The following is a 26631-nucleotide window of genomic DNA, read 5'->3' as shown; positions in this document are numbered from 1 at the left end:
ACCTTCCCACCGGAGCAGTACCTATTTATCTACTTGCACTCTGACGTGCTTTTGAACTGCTAGGTTGGCAGGAGCAGGGACTGAGCTAGGGAGCTCACCCCATTGTGGGGATTCGAACCGCCGACCTAATAAACAACTGCTCCTTTTCCCTTATGGGGTACCCAAGAGCCTGTATCATTATTATCCCATATTTAATTGCCTTGTTGGCACTTTGCAGTAAATTAGTGGGTTTGGGGTTGCAGTTTGGGCACTCGGTCTCTAAAAGGTTTGCCACCACTGGACTAGATGATCCTCAGGATCCCTTCCAACTCTACAATTCTAAGGTTCTGTGAGCAAATACTTACACATTTGCACTTTTCATAGGTGGCCAGGCTTGCAGGAGCATGACTAAGTGCTGGAATTCTCCATGATCCTTACTAGATCCCAAAAGGTTGAGGAAAAGGCTGTACCTCTTTTCTTCATTTTCAATATCAGTTATTTCCACCTAAGGAATTGAGAGAATGAAGCACGTTAAGTGTAGGGTTTGTTGGGGTTCAGATTAATGAGCCGACTATTTTCAGCAATAAATATGATAATATTCCTATATGGCACTGAAGTCACATTTGAAACAATACAGAAGCAGTCGACGGGATTTTCCTAGGAAACATTTTATTCAGTCTCATCTGCAATTATGTATGCTGAACACACAGAAACACAGAGATAATACGAAATTACTAGGAGTTATGGTCTCCAAACAACATTAAACCCGTGCAAGCAGATTAATGGAATAGTACAAATGATTCCCCCACCTCCTTGAATTCCCTAGACAAACAAAATTTATTATACTTTACCAATGCAGATTACTGTATATGAAATGGAACATTTGTACTGTAACATTATATCTTAAAAGATCTTATGCTTTGATACTGAAGTACCATCTATCAGAATCAGAAGAACTGTAAGACTCCTTAACTGAAGCAATCTTTTAAAAAGCAGTGCAGGGATGAGAAACTGGACACAAAATGAGATAAAACAGAAGATGGGGAAAAACTAGGTTCGAGTTTTGAAGGAATGGGAGTTCCAAGACAGATTAATGCTACCATTTCATAATAAAGTGCTATTTAAAAACTTATGCACCGTGCACTTTGAGAATAAATATTTTAGGTGTGCAATGACCCCAAGTTTCAGTATGGACTTCAATTTGGTGCTTCAGAAAATAGGCCACCTTTTCCCTGAGGCACTATATAGGTTACCAGACCAGTTTCTGGGGCTATCCAAAACCGCTTTCTCTTTGTTTTCTTGCTCCCCTCTCCCCTTCTCTATTGGGGAAACTAAAAATGGTTATAACTTCACTTCCCCTTCTTTGGCAGAAGTGGATGAAATTAACAGGCATGCTAGACCTTCTAGTGGAGATAAAGTCTGCCAAATTTGAGCCAAATAGATCCAAGGGATCTTGTCCTGGATAGCTCTAGAATGCAACATTTTCAAAAACTATTTCCTGGGGGAGAGGGGGACAGAATTAAATGGCATTTGTAGACAAGCTTGCTCCTTCTGAGAAGAAGAAGAAGAAGAAGAAGAAGAAGAAGAAGAAGAAGAAGAAGAAGAAGAGTAGTAAGAGTTTGGATTTGATATCCCGCTTTATCACTACCCGAAGGAGTCTCAAAGCGGCTAACACTCTCCTTTCCCTTCCTCCCCCACAACAAACCCTCTGTGAGGTGAGTGGGGCTGAGAGACTTCAGAGAAGTGTGACTGGCCCAAGGTCACCCAGCAGCTGCATGTGGAGGAGCGGAGACGCAAACCTGGTTCGCCAGATTACGAGACTACCGCTCTTAACCACTACACCACACTGGCTCTCCACATGAGGGCATGAACTAGTTTCATGAGGGTGGCTGCACTGTTTTCCCCACAAGGGCAGCTGTCATAGTTTTGAGTGGATAGAAAAGGAGCCATTTATCCTTTCCCAGTGTTTGTGGAGAATTAGTCTGAAAACTGTTTCCCCAGGTAAGAAACCTACCAAACTGCAGACAAATGACTCCGTTTGTGTGTGTGTGTGTGTGTGTGCTAAGCACTGTTAAAAGTTGATTATTTGGGTGTGTTTGGAAATAACTAAATGGGATTCACTGTCAGGGTAAAATCATGAGAATTTAAGGGCAGTATATACTTTTTTAAAATGAAATAAAATCAATTAGTCACATAATCAATAGATTCGTACCCATTATTAAGATTATAATGGGAAGAGCTATCAGAATCTCTTGGAAAGGGCTGGGGCATCAAGGTAAGTGGAGGGGATAATATCATTACAATGTAAATTAAAATTAAATTATAACCCAAGAGGACAAACAAATATCGAAACTAGTGAAATACAACAAACTAGTTTGGTAATTAATTCAAATCAAGAAGAGACAGTGGGCTTTTAAAACAAATAAATAAACCATAAATCTAAATAATTCCTGTGCCAAGGCAAAACGCAACTGAAATGGTTCAACTTGTCAGGTATTTTATGACTACTGCATACAAATGAATATATACATAATGCAAGCATAGTGATTATATACTGCACCAGGCAAAAAGGACTAAATGCAATACAAAAATTAACATTGCAAAATATTAAATAAACAAGTGGCAATTAACCTTCATTTGCATGTTTTCCTTCATATGAAAATACAGTGTATATTCAGCACTATAGATTTCTGAACCCAACCCTGGTGGTTCAAGGTAACAAATAAGTCAGTTTCCTTAAAATGCAGGCTTACTAGGTAATTCATATGATGTGACTAATTTCCCTGATAATCTGAAGCTAACCTCCATGTAAGCAACTCAGTAGAAAGGAGATGATTCAGTAAAGGTTCAAGATTCCTACCCCACCAAATTTAGCCTTGTTCATTAGCTCACAACAATCCATATATAAGTGGTGAAACTTTCTAAGAGAAATATTTTCATTAGAAGCACTGGCATTCTCAGGAATGGACTGAAATGAGAGCTAAGAAATAATACTGATATAGTCTAGGACTTGTAGGATCTGAGCATTTTCCTTTCATAGAATTACTTGATGTTTAGAGAAACTATGTTCTTTGGTCGAATGCTTGCAAAACTACCTGCCATTACTCACCCACAAAGTCTCAGAGCAGAAGATTTAGTAATGCCCTAGCAAAATCCACATTAATACATGCGGCACTGTGTACAAGTAAGTATCTCACAAATATTCTGAGGCCCTTGACTGCAAACATGAATGTGAATTAATGTATCATTAAATGCAGAATGGCAAAGAAGGCACCTGAGAGTAGTCCCTTATTGCGACAATACATTCTCAGTTGCGGTGAAGCGCTGCTAAAAAGAAATGCCACATTCAGATTTATTTGCAGCGGAAGGGCTTTCAAAATAAATAAATAAAATTTGAAATGGGATATGCGCTTTACCTTAAGACGCTGTGCTGTGGTGACATGAAATAGGGATGTGAACTTGAATGCAATCTCCCATTGATTCAATTACACCTCAGTCTCCACTCGTGGCTTTATTGAGCCATGTAGGCAATTATGACGCACATGGCAACATGAAGCTGTGGTGGCGGCTCCTTCCTCCAGAGGAGGTTAACTTCAAATAGAAGACGCTGATTGATAAATTATTATTCCAACTTCACTGAGAGGAAACGCGGTGTAGGTAAATTATTGGCTCGGCTCAGGTTCCTCTTTAGTATCTTAGATAAGTGCTAGATTTATGGAGAGGAATTAATTATTCCGAGTACCTCAGCTAGACCACAATCATTGCCCACTCAGAGACTTCAGCTTCTGCAGTGCACACAAAGTGACAATTTTTGTTCAGTGCCCATGGAATTACTTATACAACATTTGGTATCTATCAATGTCAGAGCTTGCAATACATACTAATGCGATTTTTGGATAGTGCAAAATTTTTTAGCTGAATGTTCTGATACTATCAGGGCGCTGTGTAAGTTATTCAGTTGTGGCGTCCGTCCTGTCAAGTCTGCAGGTGTACCCCTTCATTCTAAAAAGCATTCACTACTGGAAATTCAATCTGGAAATTACCACGGTAAATATATATATCTGGCTATTTAGTTCAGGAAACTGGTGGAGCTCCTGGGTTCATTCAAATTTCCCTAAGGGAGTCAATTTTTATTTTTTTTGCAGAAAGCTATAATCTGCAAACCTGAGGACAGAAGAGTTGAGGTCAAAGAATAGGAAAGTGTTCCAAAGTCACTAGGAAGTTGAAGTGCTAGCTGAATTAGCTGCTATATTGTTATTTCACGATTCATCTTTGCAGCACATCTGAAAAAAACAGCAATATATATTCTCCAACACTTTGCAGATGAAAATAGAGATGTTATTCTTAAGTGAAAAATCATAGCCACCTTTTCCTCTCGCTACTACAACTTCTTAAGGGTTCTATTAGAATGTGTGTTTGTTGGCAAGTTTACCATAACAAGTCTGTCTGTAGGTCTACATGCCCGCATATTCATAGGCATAAAGGTAAAGGTATAATAAAATAACTCTGAGGAATGCTTTATCTCAGAATGGATCTGGTCCTACGTACTACAGAATGGCTACAAAGCCAGCCAATTCCAAGATTTAAGCTCCAGATCAGGGCGATGAACCTGTGGCCCTCCAGATGTTGCCGAATACCATCTCCTATCAGTCCTGGCCAGCCTGGTCAATGATCAGAGGTGGTGGGTGCTGCAGACATTCAAGCAAGGAGCTGAAGCAGAACATATGCACACTATGAGTGTTTCCACCTTTCCCCCATTTACATCACTTCTTCTTAGTTCAATGCCTTCTTCGTGGATCAGTCTGCCTTAATGGATAACCCAACTAGTCCAGTGCCACAGTGCACCATCACAGATCAATTAGATTTGGTTGCAAAACGACATTACTGGGGGTAAGTAAATCGGTGTGAAAACAGTGCTTGCTGATTAGGTATGTTGCCCAGTTTTGAAATCGTCCAGAGAAGTGAGTGGGAGGGAGTGGTTTTGCTGCTGCGGGAAGTGCTTGTGAGAAATGCCCCATTTTCGGCTGGCTCACAACCTCCTCTTTAATGCCTGACCTTCCCAGAATGCAAACTTTGAGCCTGAGACTGTGCTTTAAATCATCAAGTAGTCGGCAAAGAGCAACAGAGAAGTGCTGTGACATTGGCGGAAAAGGACCCATCGCACCCAGATATACTAAAGGAACAAAACAGCTCAGCTACATAGGTTTGTTCTGGAAAGGAAAGAGGGGAAATCTTCCAAACAGGCTATTTTTTCCCCTTTTAAGGAAAATGTCACCATTCTGAGGCACATTTTTAATGCTCCGTTTAACTAGAAAATCATAGACCCTGAAGACCCTAGATAAAACGCATCATGGGGATTACAAAACAATGCAACTCACCCTTGGACTCCCTAGTTACCCCTGTCCCTAAACACCATTTCCCTAGTGGGGTGCCATTGGAATGTGCATTAAGGTCTCCCAAGCCTTTGAAAAATAGGGACATCTGGATTTCTTAATTTTGTTAACTAATCATTACAGAACTGGAAATAGCTGTGCTTCCGACTGTGAGATAGGTAGCTTCCTTCATAAAGCACATTTTTAATTCTGCACAAGCTGGCCTGCTTCCCAGCAGTACATTGATTTGTGGGACCACTAACTTATAGCACCTAAAGCATAATTAAATATTAAGTCCCACTTTGATGTATGCAAAGTCTGGCTAAGAGGATTACTTAGACACACCGAAGGTGGCTTTCACACACTTTCTGTAATTGAACATTGCAATATCATTAAAATTATCTTTACACAATAAGAATCCACATCCATCACTGGCATTATCTAGAGTACCTTTAGGTGTTGGGAAGGAAATTGGGGAGGGGGGGGGAGTATACTGTTTAAAAGGAATACCAAAAGAAGGCAAAGAGAAGGATGGAATGATTATTTAAATATGTGTAACAGACAATGAGAATGTTACAGGCATTTCGCAAACCCCAAAATAGAAAGTGCTGATTAAAACAACATGCAAAGTTTTATGTTCACCCTCAAACTCTAAAGAGGTGTGAAATATTTTAATTCACAGGGCAAAGGCTTCAAGTATATAGATAAGTATCCCCCCAAAATTTTTTATGTTATTTCTTGAATTAATATACTGCCCTATACCCAGAGGTCTCAGGGCGTTTCACATAATAAAATCAAAATATAAAACCACAAAATACATAATCAAAATAAAAACAACCCAATAGCCGCCCCCCCAATATATATAGTTCTGATATCAACGGTAATAGTTTGCCTTTTCACTGGTCATCTTTGCGGTTAATGATAAGGGTTAAATATTTTTCATTGTTTTAAAATCAAACAGATATGACATTCCAGTATTTCTGAAAGAAATGTGCTCTATAATGCATTTCTTCAAAACCTCATAATAATTCATTATTACCACAAAACAAAGATATCTGCTGAATATCTAACGGTTGGATATTTCAGTAGAGAAATCCTTGTGTTTTCACTGACAATAAATATAGAACAATGATTATCTGAGGGGGTTAAGCCATCATGAGGACATGAAAATCTCTAGGCCCATGAGGCAGACTGAGAAAACCTGCAACAGATTTTGTTAGTTTATTATTACTGGCTTTTTACTGCCAGGGAGAGGGGTTTGTGAGATTTTCCTATATCAGGTACCAGAATAAGTTGGCTGGCCTTGACTTGAAGATTATTTGCTCCTCTGCCTCAGGTAGCAAAATGCTTTGGACTGCTCCTGAAAATACCAATCCCATAATCTTCGTAGTAGGATCAAAATAGACCCTGAAGGCAGGAGTGATACATTCTTGAATATAAAGTACAAAGAAAAAGAAGCCGTGAGCTACAGAACCCCATTAGACTTGAAGGCTTCCAGCCCATACACCCCCAACTCCCACCAGTAATAATATGGGAGCCACAAATGGTTTTGAATATTACACAAAGTAGGGGGAGGGGACGTTCTAGTTTGGTTATTCTGAGACTTTTTGGATCTTGGGCTCTTCATCTAGACTTATTATGCAAAACACAATAGTAACGATCCACACCATATACACAACTTTTCATGATATATGACCCAGCTGCAGTTGTTCTTTCTAGTTTAATTCCCTCACCCCCATTTCTAATGATTATGTTTCATTAAAATTACCAACAGTGCTGCTGGGGAACCCATTAGCAAATGAAAAAATCGCAACGTACATTGATATGGAGGTTGGGAACAACATTAAGAACCCAATGTTGTGAACTGGGACCTGCAGATACAATTTTTATTTTTTTAAAATAAAATAATCTTTGACAAGAAAAGTATACTTATCCCCAGTATTCTGAAACTGATTCACTGACAGCCAAAGTTAGTGTTAATTTCTATACATTAAATTGTTTGTCCTTTCTTTAAAGGCAACCCAGAATTGTTTTAAAGCATCACCATTCAAGATGACCTACCTGTGTCTGGGGCCAACAGGCCTTGAGAACAGCTTGAGTTCTGAAGAGCACGAGCAGCTTGCTGTCTTCATCACTAAGGTGAAAGGCTTGCTCCAAAATCTGCAGGACTTTAATGCGGGGCTTCACGGGCAAAGAATCATCTCCACAAAATGGTCTAAGCCAAGCCAAGAGATCATCTGAAGACACTAGGTTCTTACTGCAATCAGATCAATAGTCACACGTGTTAAAAATTATTTTTATCCAATTTTATAACGCACGCATACATTTTCTACAAGCAGTGCTTTTTTCCTAAAAAAATGTTTAGGGATACTCTCATATTGAAATACTGCCCCTCACTGAGGCCAAACTTAGATTCACAAAATGTTTAGAGGTATGCGTGCCCCTGCGTTGCCCCCCCCCCAAAAAAAAAGCACTGTCTACAAGTAAGGATCTGGTTCTTTTTATACTCCTAAGAATTAAACTTTGTTACGTTGATGATGAATGTAACAGGAATATTTGTTATTAAAAATGAAGACTAGTAAAAATTAAGACATGGAAAAAAATACACGTAAAAGGGCAGAGTTGACAATCACTGACTGCTACATTATTTTGTTCAAAAGTTAATCTTCTTAGAAATAGGTCTGAATGGCAGACAATGTTTCTGACACTCAGAACATCTACAAAGATAATCCACAGTGGTTTGAAAGTGCTAAGCCAGAAAATTCCCAGGTATATGAAGAAATCAATCCATAAGCTCCATCATATGTGTTTCAATGTCTCCACAAAACGAGTAACCACACTCATCTGTGATAAAGGGAAGGGTTTGTTATTTTTTTAGTCGATAAGATGGTTGCACTTAGACTTCTAAGTGTGAAAAAACCCATAGTTTTTCCATGCAGTAAATGTACAAGTTATTGAGAATGGGTTCCAAATTAAATGTATTGGAACCATTCTGGGTACTTCATTACAACATTGCAACAATGATTTGAAAACAAGGAACTGTCCAAAAGCAGTATGCAATATGACATGCAGTGTGGTGGAACCAAAGTCATGTCTCTATACAGGACTCTCAACTTATGTGGGAGTTATGTTCCAGGGATGATGATGATGATACCTTGCAAGTATTTAAGTGTCCTGTTGGAGCTTTCTGTGTCCAAAATAAAGGGATTTATGTGGGTTATGTTTAAGGGTCCTTGAAACCCACTTCTGACCCAGAATCTCCACAAAGATCTCTTTGGAGAGAATCTCACTGAGCACGTGCATCCTCTCATAATATCTTAATTTCTCAGCCCCTCCAGTGAATCTCAAAAGCTACATTTGTAGAAGTAGCATGCAGACAAGTGAAATTAATGTGCTTCACAGCACTTCAGGGCTTTTTTTTTTTGCGCACAGATACATGAGGCATGTCAGACAGCCACTTCTACAAAGAGACTGCAACTCAAGCTTCCATCAGCTCTCTAAAAACCAAAAAAGCCCTTTTAAGAAAGTCACTTGTGACCAACGAACATGCAGAGATCAAACACTCAAATATTTGATCCAAACACTCTAATCAGCAAGCAAAGATACTGATGTCTAATTTTAAATTCTTCTTATTTCATACTTTAGAAGTCACAAGATCAATAGACAAAGAAAAACACACCAGAACTTCAGTGACATAATATTTCCTTGTCTAGAAACCAACTATAATGCCCAGGAGCAAAATAGTGGGGGGAAATGATTTTTTTTTTATATAAAAACATTTTCAACATTTCTCTTTTCCCTTTACTACTAAAGGCATCGGCATAAAAGCTTCCTTGCTTCTGTGTTAGCTTTGGAGGCTCTTGCACAAATTCCTCTGTGGCAGCAAGTAATTTTGACTTTTTTCCTTATTTGCATGAGAATGAACTACTGGTGCAAAAGGTTCACTTTGATGCCCTTCTCTACTTCCCTAGGAAAGGTGCACTGAAAAAAGTGTCCCACAGCAACTAATTAGCACAGAACTTATTTTTTCTTTATAGGAAATGTTATGGCAACTTATCTGTTTTAGCAAAAGTCTTTGCTCAACAACGGTCAGCAAAATTAAAACCTGGTTGGCAAAGGAAATGGACAGATTATAGGTTTTGAGTTCATGTCACAATACTTCTGCACAAAAATCAGCTACAGATCATCTAGCAGCAAAGCTATGGTGATCATGAAAGGCACACTCATGGGGGATCAGGATCCTAGCTTAAGCACTCAGCTTTCTTTCTGGTCCTACCAAAGCCCAGTAAGCTGAGCATTCCACTTCCAGATGGTAAGTGATGGGTCTCTGGGACATAATCAAGGCTTTAAGAATTTGCTGATTCTTAGAGGTTCTACAGAGGTTCTGTTTCATAGAACCATAGAATCATGTATATATATAGACACACATACACACAGTGGTACCTCGGGTTACACATGCTTCAGGTTACATACGCTTCAGGTTACAGACTCCGCTAACCCAGAATTAGTACCTTGGGTTAAGAACTTTGCTTCAGGATGAGAACAGAAATCGTGCTCTGGCAGCACAGCGGCAGCAGGAGGCCCCATTAGCTAAAGTGGTGCTTCAGGTTAAGAACAGTTTAAGGTTAAGAACAGACTTCCAGAACAAATTAAGTACTTAACCCGAGGTACCACTGCGTGTGTGTGTGTGTGTACACACACACAACACTTAACCAGAAAGTATCTCTAAGCAGTTTACACCCCAATGTAAAATATTTTAAAAAACAAAAAGGAATAAAAAGATTTTAAAAAGCAGACAATAACATTATCGATACCAGCAGCTCCCCATTTACACGGGGGTTACGTTCTGAGGCACCGCACATCTAAGTGAAATCACGTATATTTACTGTTTCAAACCCACGTTTACTGTTTTAAGCCTGATGTGCTCTATCACAAACATGGTTCAAATGGACACATCCCAGTAACTATTTGACCTTTTCAGGGAGAAGCTGATCCAAAGCAAAGCATTGGCAAAACCACATACAGGGAAGAGAATTAGGAAGGAGGCAGTTTGCCAGTTACCCAGAAGGAATCACTGGTCTACATCATTGGACATCTTTATGTCTAATACATAGTTTTCAACAAGCAACAAACGGCTTCAGGTGCAACATGGAAGGGAACATGAGGATTGTCTAGTCCAATGCAGGAATCTTTTGCCTAACATGGAGCCTGAACCCACAGCCCTGAGATGAACAATCTCTTGCTCTACTGACTGAGCTAGGAGCAGTAAAGAGAAAAGCCATTTCCGAACTGGAGAGGAGAGGGGGTTGCGGGCTACCCCCTCCCACACACGCGGGGGCTGGCCATTTCGCCCCCGCGAGAACAAGGGAATCCCCGGGCGTGCCTGCAACCCTGCCAGCCAATTGGCGGGCTAGGGAGGCGTGGCCTGGCCCATTTAAGGCCAGGCACGACCAGGGACCGCCCTCTTTGCCCCGTTCCAGCTGACCGGTTTTCCCATCCCACCCACCCTTTAGGCTTAGCTAGCTATGACCTTGCTATGGACTTTGGTTGGTCGACGCAAGGGGCCTGGTAGGAATTTTTCCAACTTGGTGCACTTCCAGCCTTTTGGTTTTTTCACCTCCCTCGTAGCAAACGTCACAACTTCCTCGGTATTGGCAGTTAGGCATTGGCAGGGGTAATTGTTATGCAAATGAAGGGGGGAAGGAAGCGCCATCACCTTCCCCCAATGAAAAGGGTAGTCCGGTAGAGGACTCCGGGGGGCGTTGCCTTGTCCGAAACCTAGGGAGGTAAGGGCCTCCGGCATGCCCCCGAGCGGTGACACCCGTGGGATCCTAGTTGGCGTACTTCAACAGGACCCCCACGGCTTGTGGATAACCCTTCCCGGTCTCCATGCCGGGTAGTCGATAGGAGCCAATGCCTAAGGCCAATACCTTCCTATTCCTGTAATCAATAAAGTTGTGGCCTTTTTATGCCCATTAACCTTAAATAACGTGTCCTGTGTTTTCATTTCACATGGGGGAGGGGACTTGCCACGCAATCTCATCTTAGACACTCCCCCCTCCAACTCCCTATGCCTTTGTCCTTTTACGAGTTCCAAACGGCTATAAATAAATGCGTAAATAATGTTGTAGTATTCATTGGCGATATTTCAAACTGACACCAAGCTTTTCAAAGGAAGAAGGCTGCAGGTAGAATGTGATTTATATTGTAACTAACGGTTGCTATATTCATCCTAACAAGACAGATGGGAAAGTAATATCAGTCAGAAAACACCAATTCAACCTGTCTGGAAGTATTGAAATAATATGAGCTGACAGTTTAAGTTATCATTTTGCGAAAACTTCAGAAAAATTACTTGGCGCCTGCTATTCTCTTTATGCCCCATCTCTCGGAGAATTGGTTCTAAATTAGAAATGAGGCTTCAGAGTGAGCAGCATTCAAAACGTAAATTAAAAAGTGGAAAAATTAAAAAGGAAACTGTGGAGACCCTGGTTTCAAAAGTTACCCAGGCTCATTTTTCAAATGACAGCAACATCTGAAGGACGCAATTTATATTTGGTTCTCCACAACGAAAGAAAGGAGGCGGAGGTAAATAACGTTTCATAAAATATCGATTTTGAGCATTGTCTGTTGCTATGCTGATATATCAAAGTAGAGCTAAAAGCTGCAAAAATAACAGGAAACAAAAATAGGAATCTCTGAACAATGTTACAGGGTTACCACAGAAACAGTGGTCAACGGTAGGAGACCTTAATGCTCATTTAACCAGACTTCTGAATGAGTGAACTAATAATAATAATAATAATAATAATAATAATAATAATAATTTATTATTTATACCCTGCCCATCTGGCTGCATTTCCCTAGCTACTCTGGGCAGCTCCCAGAAGAATATTATTATTAATATTAATAAGAATAAGAATAAGTGATAAAACATCAAACATTAAAAGCTTCCCTAAACAGGGCAGCTTTCAGATGTCTTCTAAAAGTCAAACAGTTGTTTATTTCCTTGACATCTGATGGGAGGGCGTTCCACAGGCTGGGCGCCACTACCAAGAATGCCCTCTGCCTGGTTCCCTGTAACTTCGCTTCTCACAGTGAGGGAACCACCAAAAGGCCTTCAGAGCTGGACCTCAGTGGGAGGGTACCACTACCGAAAAGGTCCTCTGCCTTTTAGTGGAACTCACATGCTTGGCATGACTTTGCAACTGGAGGAGTCAAGTGAAAGGTGTCAGAGGCATTCGTGCATTTCATATGAGTAGACCTGCAGGACTGATGGCTGGGTATGGGTCTCTCTCTTTATGTGTGTGTGTGTGTGTGTTTGGATTTTCACTCATGTCCCTATCACTATCTGCATTTTGAGCATAGTGGGGACTATACAAATTCCTCGGGGGGCGGGGGGGGGGGAATCAGCACCACAGTGCTTCCACTCTAACATCCAGGACAACTATAGTTTACAAAGGCTTAATAAGTGTAGTTCTGTTTGCGATGCACCTACAAAGCTCTTACCCGTTTTCAGCACTCGCGTGGACCGCAGACACAATACTTTCTAATATCTGGAAAGGATCTTTTTTGAAAGGAGACTGGCCACTGCTTTCACTATTGAGGGAAAGAAACGAAAGCAAGGTTGTAGAAACACACGCTTCAGAAAGAAACATTTCAGAATCCTTAATGCTTAAGAGTGTGTAATTCTATGCTATTTATCCAGCAGCAAATCACAGCAAATGGCACATTTTCCTACGCGGATGTTGCCTTTTATCACTGTCACAACAAATAAAAAAGGAAATATGAAGCTATAATGCCAGATCCCCAATTATGCCAAAGGGAGAAAGACTGGAATAATTTGTTGCCAGAGTTTTACTGTAGTTGCTTGCCGTAAGTCACCATAAAACTCACGGGTGAAGTCAGACTCTCATACCACTTTTGCTGAATGGCTTGTGTGTTGAGAAGCAGAATCTAGCGCATGAACTGGGGGCTTGCAAAAGTCTCATGAACGCTTGAGCCCTCACCAGAAATTTCACTCCCTTCTATTCCTTTGCCATGTTGCAATACATCCATGAAATCCCAGACATGTCCTCTTTTGGGGGGGCCAACATGCTCATCTGGGGGGATTCTCACAATTTAGAGCAATTGTCCAGGTTTTCAGAAAAAAAATTGTATGCAGCTCTGGTTCAGGTTTGGGTTCAGTCTTGGGCGGCCTGGGCTCTGGCTTGGTCTTGGGCTCAGCAGTGGCTCGGGCTCAACAACTTTTTGTGTCCCGCTTTTTACTTCATAAATATGGCAACCCTAGGCTAGGGAGAAGGTGGCAGCAGTGGAAATGGCAGGGGGTCCCCAAGCATGTTTCCACGCCTGGGACAAAACTACCGGTCTCATTATCCCTGGTAGAAAAATTGTCAGCCTGTGCATCTCTCCCACATATGGTTTTTCTTCATCAGGCTATGAAACTAGGTACTTGGATCAGGGGACAGGGGGAAGCAGTGAGTGGGAAGAATCAAGATGAGCAGCACCTGGTTCACCCCTTTCCACAGCAGGCCCAGGAAATGCCTTGATACTTTTTTGTGCACATTTGAACTGGGGTACTGAAGTAATAGGGATGCGGGTGGCGCCGTGGGTTAAACCATAGAGCCTAGGACTTGCCGATCAGAAGGTTGGCGGTTCAAATCCCCATGACGGGGTGAGCTCCTGTTGCTCAGTCCCTGCTCCTGCCAACCTAGCAGTTTGAAAGCACGTCAAACTGCAAGTAGATAAATAGGTACTACTCCGGCAGGAAGGTAAACGGCGTTTCCGTGCGCTGCTCTGGTTCGCCAGAAGCAGCTTAGTCATGCTGGCCACATGACCCGGAGACTGTATGCCAGCTCCCTCAGCCAATAAAGCGAGATGAGCGCCGCAACCCCAGAGTCGGCCACAACTGGACCTAATGGTCAGGGGTCCCTTTACCTTTATTAAAGTAATGTTGATTGTGGTTTAGGGGAGATCAAGTTGGAGAGCCTTCTCTGTCTTTGACTCCAGAGTGTCAAACCTAGAAATGACTGCCATTCCCTGGCCAATACATGACAATTTAGGCAGGTGGTTCCTGATTAGTTTATAGGTGGGGTCCCCCCCCCCCACCTTAGTTGGATTAAATCCAGGAAATATATTTCAGAGCTTTTCATTAATGGAATGTGGGTTAGGTGGGCCTCATGTAAAACCTAAGCATTCAATTAAATTTAAGAATACGTTTTCAAGGGTCTGTGGGAGTGCAAATGTAACTTACCTTAAAGCACCCACCACTTTATTTACCGCTGTCCTTACTATATCGCTAGGCGAGAGTCCCAGATCTCCAACAGCAACATCCAATAGTTTCTGTATCATATCCAGGGGCTGACCATCTATACACATAGTTACAGCTTGCTCATTGATTTTCTCTTTTTCTGACCGGGATAAATCATACTGGTGCCCATATTCTCTTAGTATATCCTGGAGAGAGAGAGGTATTTTAAATGCACATGGAGCAGTCAACTTTTCCTTTGCGGGATTTATGCTCAATAGGTCAACCTTAATTAAAACTTCAGATTCCGCTGCTCACTGAAGACACAAGAAAAGACTTTCCCAAAACACTCGAAACAGAAAGCTCTAGACTGCACACCAATAAATTACAACAGGAGTTATTACTTCCATCACTGCACAAAGCAATTTTAGGAACTAATCAGATAGGACTAGAAACTCATAATGCTGTTTTAAGAATTTCCATGCTTACGTATTTCTGTGTAAGTTTTTACTGCTTTTAGTGTAAGTGGGCTTACAGCACCCTGAAAATGGATTTGATGTGATAAGCTGTGCCCAAAGGATGTTACTACTACCATAATATAATACAAGTATTAAGTGGTGGTGGGTTACACTTAGAATTGTAGAGTTGAAAGGGACCCCGAGGGTCATATAGCCCAACCTCCTGTAATGCTGGAATTCTGCCCGCAGCCATCCCTGAGTGGGCTTGAACCTCCAACCATCTGGTTAAGTCAGATGTACTGACCCACAGCACCACTGGAGGGATTGTATCCAGTGCTCCCAGTCCGCTAGTGCAAGGGCCTTTAAGGTAGTGGGGGTTCATTTCTCAAAGTTGCACAGCAGAGACACTACTTTTTTTTACTTTCCTATCCTCTACAAATTGAACATAGAAATGCAAACTTTCCACCTGTGGAACCTCTGGCCCAAGCAGATCTCCTTTTGCAAGATGCTAGCAATATAACCTCATCATCAATTCTTTATGACAATGCTATGCTGGATACAACCCCATAAAATATTAACTCAACACTGCCAACATTATTTAATTGGAGGTCAGGTGGGTCAAAACAGAGTCAAAACAGTGCTAACTTCTTCCAGAAACATTCACGGAGAAAGGATTCCAGTTGTCTCCAATGGTGGCTTTGCCTTAGCAGAAAGTGCTTCCCTCACATAAGTCAAGGCACCTGATTTTCACGGAACCCCACCCTCAATTCAGCCCTCTACACCATATCCCATTCTGTTTCAGAAGACCCCATAGCCATCAGGAACAGTACAGGTGGTGTGGTGTTAAGTGGGTAGGAGAGAGTAAATCAAACCCAGTCACCATCAGATACAACCCTGTTAATCGAAAGAGCCATGTCAAAAAACATCCATTTCAAAAATGTACCTGCCATAGGTATCTCATGTATTCAAAGAATGAAACTTTAAAGGTACATTGAAAGTTAAGGCTCTCATACCTGAGCCCCTGTGCTGTATTTTTGAGGAACTGTTTAAAGAGTAAAGGAATGGGGGGTTGTTTTTTTGATGAAATCCAGAAACACCAAGTCCAGTAAAACAACATGAATGAGACAGAACAGCTGGTGGTGGGAACGAAACAGCCACTAAGTGTTAAATTAAATAATAAAATGGGAAATGGGTAACAAGTACATACATATAATGCACATCAATCTCTGACTTTTTTCTTCTGGGTTTCTGGGGTTTTTCCTGTTGTTATTCCGTCTCTCACAGCTACAATAAACCTACCATTAAAATTATGGACTGGTTATTTCTTCGTCAGAGGGCAAACGGGCAAATTTAGCAGGGGATCAAATACTTCCCTCCCTCACTGTATAGGCAGATGACTTATCAACCATGCAGGTATGTTACCAATTTATTTGGGCCCAAGAGTAGACTGCTAAACATTAAGTAGTATCAAGGTGGCTTGCAGCAATAAACATACAATATATAAGGTATCTAAAAACTGTTTCCCAAAATGATACTGCCAGTGAGCCAACCCATTCTTCTGAGAAAGCCTATAGAAATGTGCATGTGTGTGTGTTCAGCATCGCAAATAATTATTATGTGTAACACTGATTTGGTCAGTTTTTTTCATTAAAAAATCATTTACCTGGTCACTGTTTTTAAGGGAAGAAATAAAGCTATGGCTAAGTGTTTCCAGGTGTGCGAGAGATTGCTGTAGGTGACTCAAAGCATCTTCATAAGTGATTTGCCTGCCAGGCATGTCTTCTGCATGGTCTCCCTCAGAGGACCTTTTCCCAGCTTTTTCGGCGATGTGTTTCACTGACTTAATAGCCTTCCTCGTCATCTCTACCCGGGAATCAACCGACAGCTGAGAAAAGATAATACACGTTTCATCATAAATTGTCACATGCAATGCAAGGTGTATCTGGATACAAATGAGTAGCTGAGCAAAACATAAACACTGATTAAGGTAATTGTCTTTGCTTCTAAAGGACAAGAATGTGTTAAACATAACAGAAAATGTGAAAGAGAGCAGCTTTGTTACTTAAAAAGAGCCGTTCCTTTCAAGTTTCTAATCCCATGTTAGCTCGTTCTTTTGTCACGCCTACATCTTCTTGAGCAATTCCATTATCTAACTTTAAAAGTCTTCGTTTTTTTAAAAAGAACCAACACAAATACCGTAACTTCCTCTCCTAAAGCATTACAGTCTGTAACAATCTTGAGGCATAACTTTGTATATGCTTTAAATGGTTTCAAAAATTCATTTGAAGCTACCAGCTGGAAGTTTTCCACTCTCATTGCAAGATGATTTTAAGAAAATAAAAAATAAATATTCATGTTAAATATTCATGTCGAAAAGGGTGACTAAGCAGAAAGGCGGCAGAAGGCCTGTACAATTCCATTTTCTTCTTCTAAGGCGCACAGTGGTTTCCAGCCAATTACACAATGCGGCTTCCATTATATTCCTAGAATTGGATGCACCACCTCACAAAACCACATTGTTTCAGGTGAGGTGATGGACTGCGGCGTGCCACAGGTACGTGTCCGACGACTGTGAGCGAGAAATTGTTGCCCCAGAAAGGTACCAACATATTAAATAGCATTTCTCAGCTACGATGTCAGTCCTGAACCATAAACTATCCTCAACAGCAGGGCAAGCTACTCTTGAGTATACCTCCTACAAGGTGAGCTATTTTTAATTCATTCGCAGTGTGTCCACTGGCCTGGAGAAAGAGAAATTGAGTTTTTATCCCACTGGCCCATTTATCCTCAGGCTTTATAGTTCTTGAATGCCCAATATGCATGATAAATTCCAATTCATGTACTTCATTGGACTGTCTTCATCTTTTATGTGGTGTTTTTAGCACGCGGAGTGCTGTAACGCGCCTTCCATAAGCTAATGCATAACTATTTATTGAGCTTGCAAATAACTTGACTCGTTCCAAAGGCCAAGGCCAAGGAACTATGCTCGTATAACAAAGGGTCTGCAAAACACATGGAATGTGTTTGTTTCATTCGTTCATCGCCTAGTACCAAAACATTATCACAGTAACTTAATTCGCAGAGCAGAGTATACAGTACAAATGGAGCAGTTACATAAAAAATTAAAGCACAACTGTTACTGTATTCCTTTCGGCGTCTGCTAAAAGAATTCTTGTTTAGACAAGCTTACCCAGATGCTTCGGAAGTTGGCTTGAATTTTAATCTGTTTTAGTATTTTAAGTTTTTGTACGTTTTAACGTTCATCGTTTTATCTTTTCGTAGACACTTTTGAGAGCTCCCCCCCACTTCTTATAATCAAGCAGTGTATAATGGTTATAAAGTAAACAAACAAATAAAAATGATCATACATTAAATCTCCCAAATGAAGAACCACCCCCTGCCCCGCTGCGTATTCTCATAAAAACCCACCAAGCAGCAGAAAGTTAAAAATAAAATGTCTGAGAGAAGTGGGAAAATGTTGCTGTCAGTTCCAGGCAAGACTCCTAAGTCAGGGTGGACACTACATAAAGGGTCCTCACTCTTATTTATACTGTCCACGCTTCTGCTGGAAAAGGCACACTTACTTGGGAGCAGGCCCCCTTTAAGCTCAGTGGGGCGCGTATGTTTTGAGTAGACACATATACAATTGCACTGCCCGTGTACAAACGCTTACAGACAAGCTCTCAAAAGTGCAGGAGCCATGGGAACACTTCTTGGGGACATCTTCAGCATGGGTAGGCAAACTAAGGCCCGTGGGCCGGATCAGGCCCAATTGCCTTCTGGATCCGGCCCGTGGACTGTCCAGGAATTGCCGTGTGGATCGCCAGCGTGCGTGTTCTTTCCCTCTCCCTCCCTCCGCCTCACACAGTGCCGGCGCCTCCTCCCTCCCTCCTCCTGGCTTCTCCCCGCCCTGCCTAGAGGAGGAAAGGGTCTGGGCTTTGTTGGTGCCAGCAGCAGCAGCACTCGAGCGGCCGCCATTTTAAGCAGCCCCTCTCTGGAGCCCTTTCGCGTGCCGCTCATCGTCCCTCTGCCACCGCCAGTCCCTGCTGCTTGCAAGACACAAGTAAGCAGCCCCCCAAAATATAGTCCGGCCCCCACAAGGTCTGAGGGACAGTGGACTGGCCCTCTTCTGAAAAAGTTCGCTGACCCCTGATCTTCAGGATAAGGCGCACAGATGTAATCAAGAGGGCATTCTTGTTCCCTGGGTTCACACATGCACACTTGATAAACGCATTAAGTGGCACTGCTGAAAATCAAGCGTTGGGCTTAATACCACTCTGTGGAAATGTACATAGGAACCAACCCCGCGTCAATGCCCCAATTTGGATAGCAGGTGCTAGGTTGCGTGTTGCCCTTTAAAAAACCACACCAGCTGCTATTTTGTACTGAACACCATTTATGTGGAGGAGAAGACAGCTTTCCTGGAGTTCACATGACCTGCATCAGAGCATGGAGATAATGGAAAAGAGGCTTCCTTCCTACTGTAGGAAATGGGACAGGTTGGGGTTTTTTTGCCAGTCTCCCTTTTCATCTGCAGCCCCCAAAGCAGCTCCCATGCTGTTCCAGTGGGTCAGCCCATCCTCTGGAAGAGCTTTCAAGAGACACAAGGGGTAGGGAAAACTGTGGGGAGACCATGCCCTTTCCTTTACTGGGAGCTCTTCAGGAGAAGAGTTCCAATTATGGGATCTCTGGTTTCCAGCCCTAAAAATCCTTATTATACTTCAAGCATAAGAAACCAGATTTGGCGCTTACATATTATGCAAAATATATTTTATTATATTTATATTTTATTAACATATCCATTATTTTTTAAGGAAAACCATTCCCAACCCTTCCCTTGTCTTTTCTGTGCATTAAAATGCTCAAAATCTGGGTAAAGTGATGCAGATGGCCGCATTATGCACACAGTTGGATTGTTCCATTGGATGCTGAAGAATAGCGAAAGTGTTTGCCATGCTCTGAAGCCACAATGATCTTGAAAGCAGAGATTAGTCCATTTAAAAGAAGAATTCTAGGGCTTTAATTGTACATTCATTTCTGCCTAGTGATAATACGTTTTGATAATGCTACAGTTCATCATTGCCTGCATTTTGCAAAATATGTGAAAAGCAATTTCCTTTTTTGAAAGGGTTTTGATTTTTTTGAGGAGGGTAAAGGATATCTGCTCCCACTATCCAAACTGAATAAAAAGGGTCATATGCAGCCTTCTTTTGAGCAGGAGGCAACTGATTTGAAACATAAATGAAATTTCACTCCTAAGCTTTATTATCAGGGACAAGCTACCAGCCTGCACACTCTTATCAACTGCATTCAATCGGGTTCTATACTGTAGCTGAAAATGGTGCTCTTGCACAAAGGCTGTGTTTTAGATATCATACCAAACCATAGTTTAGAATGATGAGAACAAGCCACAATGAGACTTAGGCTCATATTCTCCCCTCCCCTCCTTCAGTGTGGCCTTCTGGCAGTTCTCTCACTGCAAGAAGTTAGGTTACTGGGAACCAGGCAGAGGGCCTTCTCGGTAGTGGCGCCCGCCCTGTGGAACACCTTCCCATCAGATGTCAAGGAAATAAACAACCATCTGACTTTTAGAAGACATCTGAAGACAGCCCTGTTTAGGGAAGTTTTTAATGTTTGGTGTTTTATTGTGTTTTTAATATTCTGTTGGGAGCTGCCCAGAGTGGCTGGGGAGTGTTGGTTTCTGCTTCCTTCACTGTGCAGCGAAAGTGCTTGTCACAAGACAGGTGTTTACATTCCACAGTCAATTGCTGTTGGGTTTTCCCACAGGAAAGGAGACTGGATGTGACGTACACTGGTTTCCTGTTTTTCACTGTGTTCTCTCCGTGCTTTTGAGGAGAGAGGATGCTTTCTCTGCTCCGGCAGAGGCAAGACGTTTTTCTGTAATCTACCAGCTTTGAAGTGTAAATAAAGTAATATAGAGTATGTGGCACGTACTCCTCATCATTCCGCTGTGCTCAGGACTCTGTAAATTCAACAGGGAGACCCAGCCAGGTGGGCGGGGTATAAGCAATTAAATTATTATTATTATGAAGAGAAACTCAGAAGCTTTTGCTTCCAGTTACCACCGAAACCCTAAACTTATCTGAAGTGCGCTTTTTCTATTATTAGCAAACCAGCTTCATAAACCATGGTTTCAAACACACAATAGGTAGATTAATCACCATTAGTTAAGATAATATAACAAGCTGCTGCTAATCTAATTTGGAATCTTCTAAACTGCTTTTTGCCACTGCTCTCTAGAGGAGGAACAGGAAGCACACAAGTGAGAAGTTTATTCGAATTCTTGCTTAAAAAACAGGACAAATCCCCCTTGGCTATTTGCATAACCCTTTAGCTCCACAACTAACATAATGGGCTGTTAGGAATCCTCTGTGACTAATCCAAGATAGATGTTTCTATGTTATTCTGAAAGTCCAACTGAAAAATCATCTTTGAGGGGTCATAGCTGCATAATGAATTGAATGCTATTATTTAGGTTTTCGGAAGGGCTCCTGATCCCTCTGCTGACATAAGGGGAGTGATTTTATCCAATTCCTCCTTCTTCCTGCATCCAATGAAACTCTGCCACTGAGGATTGGGGGACCTCACTCTCACCCAACAGCATGAAAGTTAGTGTGGGGGATTCTTACATTCATGGACGGGTGCAATTGCATACAACCCAATATTCCAAGCATCCAGACTACATAGCATATGATAAAAAATATTTAGAACCAGCAGAAATCTGCATGAACCTGGAGTTTGGGACGTGCCAATACATTACTTCTGTTTAACACACACACACACACACACACACACAATACATTCATATAATACATTACTTCTGTTTACCATATATATATATATACTGCGCGCACACACACACACATATATAGCCCTGTAATTTAAGTTATTAACAAATATTCCAATTAAAAAGTTGAACTTCATACATATCCCAGTGAGAAGGAAAGCTTTTGAACGCTTCACATGAAATATCTGAATTTACACAATGCAGCTGTAAACGTGTACTTACCTTGGTGACAGCCTTTGAGGAAAAAGTAATTTCATCTATGAAATTGATAATATCTCCTGGGTGGAGTCTATCAAAGTACTTGGCACAGATATCATATGAATGCAACCATTCAGCCATGGTTTCTGGAGCTCTTTTAATAAGATGGGGGTCCCCATCCCAGAAGAGTTTTTTGATCCAGATGGCATAGACAGAGCTTGCGGAAAGCATCCCTCCATCTTTTTCTGGGATTTTAGGAGCAAGCTTGGAAATGGATAAAATGTTTTGACTTGTGAGGACAGGATCCAAAGCTTCCAGGGGACTCACATTGTCTTCCGTAAGCTTTTTGTAATTGAGACCTAACAGTGGAAAGAGATGAGCAGAAGTCCTTAAGGTAGATCGTTAAATAAAAGCATTGCAACTAGCAAACTCTAATAACATAAGAACCGCTATCTATGGGTGACAGAGACCTACTAGCAGTGCAGGAAGATCCCTCCTTGCTAGCACTAACTCCCAGCATCTGGCAATGAAAACCTGTGTTATGCAAGGGCCACTTAAAGAACAAAACATGCATTAAAAAGGAGAAGGCAGGAATGCCAAAGACTCACAAGAATCAGCTTGATCGCTACCAACATTGCATGGATGCTCCCGTGATCGCTTGCCATTTAGTCTGTTTTAGGTGGATCACAGCAGAAACCTACATACGTTTACACGGAAGTCCCACCATGTTCAACGGGTAAGCATGCACAGGACTGTAGCCTCAGGGTTTTGCTTTTTTGCATATGGTTTGGTTGGAGTTTACGGGGCAGGGAGTGTAAGAGAAGGCAGGGGAATGCTAGCAAAACCACTGATTTGATTCTAGAGCTAGTGAAGGGCAGGTAAGAAATATAACAACTGAATGCTACTCGCATCTAGGTCCCTCCCTACCCCTCCGCACTTGCATATATGTAACATGTCCTCACACAGATACATATATGTGTGTGTGTGTGTGTGTGTGTGTGTGTGTGTGTGTGTGTAGCTTCTTCTTTTTTAATGCTGAACTTTCACAAATTCAGAAAATCCCCCAGGTTGTATCCAGAGGAGTTGCCTTAGCAGAAAGTGATTTGCTTGTGCAAAGGATAGCACACAATTTTCTCAAATGCCCCTTCATGTCATATCTCATTTTGCTCCAGAAGGTCCACAACTTTCAGGAACAGATTTCTGGAGGGGACAAAGTAGGAGCAATTGGCAAAAACTGGGGGTCCTGATTTAAACGAGCAGAAACCCTCTCCTTTAAGGCAAAGCTGATACAGATTTAGTCTTTATTGGTGTTATCAATTCACAGTTTCCATCCAGGCTACCAATTTACAACTATTTTACGCGCTTCCACAAAGCAAAAGCCTAACATTGTTTTAGATAGCTTCAGTTTTTGTTTTGTACTCATAGTAAGAGAAGACACTTTGAATCTGTTTTCATATTTATTTTTTACACATATGTTGTCTAATAGCACATATATGTCAAAATATAAAGCCTAGTTTGACACGAACAATAGCAATAAATGTTTCTTGTTACAAAATTAAGTATTTAAAAAGGAGTCCATTCTCCAACTCCAAAATCTCACCAGATCTATTTCAAAACGACCAACCAGCAGGTAACATATGACGTTTTTGCCTTCATGAGCGCATATTGATACAGTTTCTTAGAATTTTATCACTCCACTGCCCCATAAATTTGATGCACATTAAAATATACAAAGGAGGCTGACACCTACTTACTAAGTATGATCTATAAACATCTTACACAAAAGCAAGGGAACGCAAATATTTTTTTCTGGGTAAGTTTGAAATTTATTCCTTTGGTTTATGTAGAGCAAAAGCAAGTCTTAATTCAAGTTTTAAGCATAATACAGATATAGCAAGTTTCATGTGTTTGCACATTCCCGAGAAATAAATGTTACAACTGCTATAAAATATCATATTTAGCATATACTAGATGCATGAACACCCATCTGAATGTCACATTTTGCTGTTGCAACAGAGCGCCCCTCCCTCTTGCAATGAGGTAAGGACCAACATCACATTTTGCGAATGAGAAAAAAGGAATGAGCCTAGCAGATACAAATGTAAAAGGCAAAATGTCAACTTTGCGTACCTGGTGCAACTGCCTTGAATTTTTTCAGCAGGCGTATGTGCGTTTCGGGCTTGATAGCTAATTTCCCATGTTCAGGACAGGCACAATTTTCAAGGAGTGTGAAATAATACAGCAAACGTTGATGATCTCTGCCTTCAATAGTCGGGTATACATATTTGGCCATATGTTCATGAAAGGCTTCAGGAATTGTGTTCAAAGTCTCAAACAGGCCAAGACTTTGGGCTCGTTCTTCTATAGCAGTTGTGGATAAACTGTGTAGGGTAATGGAACAAATTTGGTCATTGCAAAGAACAGGGCACAAGTTCCTGTGTCTCCCAATAGCTATCATGCAAATTCCACATTCTAACGTTGTAGTAGAGGCTGAGACATCAAGATTATGCATGGCAGGGTTTTCATGAAGGGTGTTACTTTGTACTGCGAGTACAATTGCAGACTGTTGTCTACAAAGGAAGAGGTACTAAATTATGAACATGTTTTCCCACTGACAGTTATAACAAGTATTAGTCTTAAGAGTATGTTTTTTAGTGACAAAAGCTCAAGTTTAAGTTACTCGCTCATAATTACATTTTACCAAATCTCTCATCGAGGTGGGTATTCAAGTTCTTTCCCTGACATGATTTTTTAAGGGGGGACATCAAGCTTTCAAGCTAACTCATAATTTGCTGATGTTTTGCAGCCTTCTGAAATTATACATCACGCAAACGCATCTTTCCGCACACACCCTTTTAATAGTTACTCTGGCAAGTAAACCAATTTGGAACGAAAGTACCGGGAGAATAAGCACAAAACAGAAAGAAAAATCCAAAATGGAGCAGGAAAACATTCTTTAGAAATATGCATTACACAAAAACAGAAACAAACAAACAACAACACATTTTCTTAGGTGAATAGTTTTTTTGCATCGAAGAGCTATAATTTCTCAAAATTAGCAGGGAGTTGATTCCTCCCCCCTTAACAAATATGGGCTCAATCATTTGGATGCTTTCACAGTTCTCACTCGGTGGTGTCTCCTTACTCTGCTTTCAGCTTTCCTCCCTTAAGCCCACTCCTCCCTCTAGGCTTCATCTGCTGGCTGGCTGCTATCTGCCTCCAACCCCTAGGCCCTTGCCACCTCCATCCCCATTCTGTGTGTTCCCTGCTCCCTCCTCCTCTTGTGGGGGTGACCACCTGGTACTGCTTCAAGCTTCCCTTCCCTGCCTCACCAACTACTCCCATCTTTTGTTCCTTAGGTCGCCTGCTTTGCCCAATAGGGATTTTGTTTGTGCTATGGGCATAACAGGCTTCTGCTCCAAGGTTAAGCATTTAAATATCCATCCTATTGTCAATTCTTCTGGACAAAGTTTCATTACTGCTGCAAAATTCACTCTAATCCCTAGTAAACACGGGTGGTTGGTGTGTGTGTGTGTGTATGTGTGTGTGTGTTTAATTAAACCATGTGGTCACTGGACAATTTGTTGACTCCGCTAACTAGCCCATGTACTGCTGAAATCTTATTTAATAGGGATAGAATTGGCTGGTGGTGTCAAAAAGGAAATGAAGCCTACATAGCTCAACCAGTTTGTCTGTAGCTTTCTACTCTATGGTTCAAGTGGGACAACAAGACATTTGAAGAGATTTCAGTGAGGTGTGGACCAAGGAAGGACTAATGGAACTTGTTCACGCCCCACTCCTCTGAACTTTTTGATGAGACCTCTTCTGCCTGGGCTAGCAAATAGGTTCCAGTGGAAAAAGGCAGACAGAGGTGCTGAAAAACTCACACATCTTGAACATTACATAGACAGGTGCTGGATGATGGCAGAAGGCAAAACAACAATCAAGGTGGCTTGCAACAGAGGAATAAACTAATGCAACCCCATCACAACCCAAAACAAACTATAAAACAACGTCTAAGAACGCACTAAAATAGATTAGAACAACAGACTAAAACAAAGGTGGTATCAGGAGTTAATCCTCATTCAGGATATCATAATTATGGACCGCCAGTTATGCTTTAGCGAAGAGGGACACAAAACACCATCAGATACTGCTTAATACAATCAAGCCTAGCTAAACCCATGTTGATTACCACCAAGCCAATATTCCAGTTCAGGGTTTCCCAAATTTGGGTTTCCAGTTGTTTTTGGACTACAATTTCCATAATCCCTGACCACTGGTCCTGCTAGCTAGGGATGATGGGAGTTGTAGTTCAAAAACAGCTGGAGACCCAAGTTTGGGAAACCTTATCTTAGACTTTTAACCAAATGCTAAATAGCATTTTAGAATTCAACATGGAGAATGCCAGCACCCACTTTTGATGCAAATACATTGTTTTTACCAGCCACTAAATAGTACCTTCTATTCAAGCAATGGCTACAGGTGTTTATGATATTCATTGCCAACAACCAAATTCAATACTCAGCTGGCTCAAGAGTGTGACTTTGTATTGGCTTGAAGTAGAGA

At 41.4% G+C, this 26631-nt stretch overlaps 1 protein-coding gene across 2 annotated transcripts in view; it reads right to left on the bottom strand.

Annotated features, from left to right (window-relative positions):
• NBAS (NBAS subunit of NRZ tethering complex) overlaps positions 1–26631 on the bottom strand; it is a 191475-nt gene that overhangs the window by 15681 nt on the left and 149163 nt on the right. For both annotated transcript variants that reach the window (XM_079970285.1, XM_079970284.1), the window contains 7 exons: positions 24193–24443; positions 22087–22421; positions 16720–16941; positions 14605–14807; positions 12861–12950; positions 7413–7608; positions 345–484 (listed from right to left, as the gene is read on the bottom strand). In XM_079970285.1, the coding sequence (XP_079826411.1) occupies positions 345–484; positions 7413–7608; positions 12861–12950; positions 14605–14807; positions 16720–16941; positions 22087–22421; positions 24193–24443 (1437 nt within the window). The remainder of the gene's footprint in view (positions 1–344; positions 485–7412; positions 7609–12860; positions 12951–14604; positions 14808–16719; positions 16942–22086; positions 22422–24192; positions 24444–26631) is intronic.

The sequence above is a fragment of the Podarcis cretensis genome (genome assembly GCF_951804945.1).
Source record: "Podarcis cretensis genome assembly, chromosome: 3".
In the NCBI taxonomy this organism is placed as follows: domain Eukaryota; kingdom Metazoa; phylum Chordata; class Lepidosauria; order Squamata; family Lacertidae; genus Podarcis; species Podarcis cretensis.
Note: the sequence above shows the minus strand (reverse complement) of the source record. Positions and strands in the feature narration are given on the sequence as shown.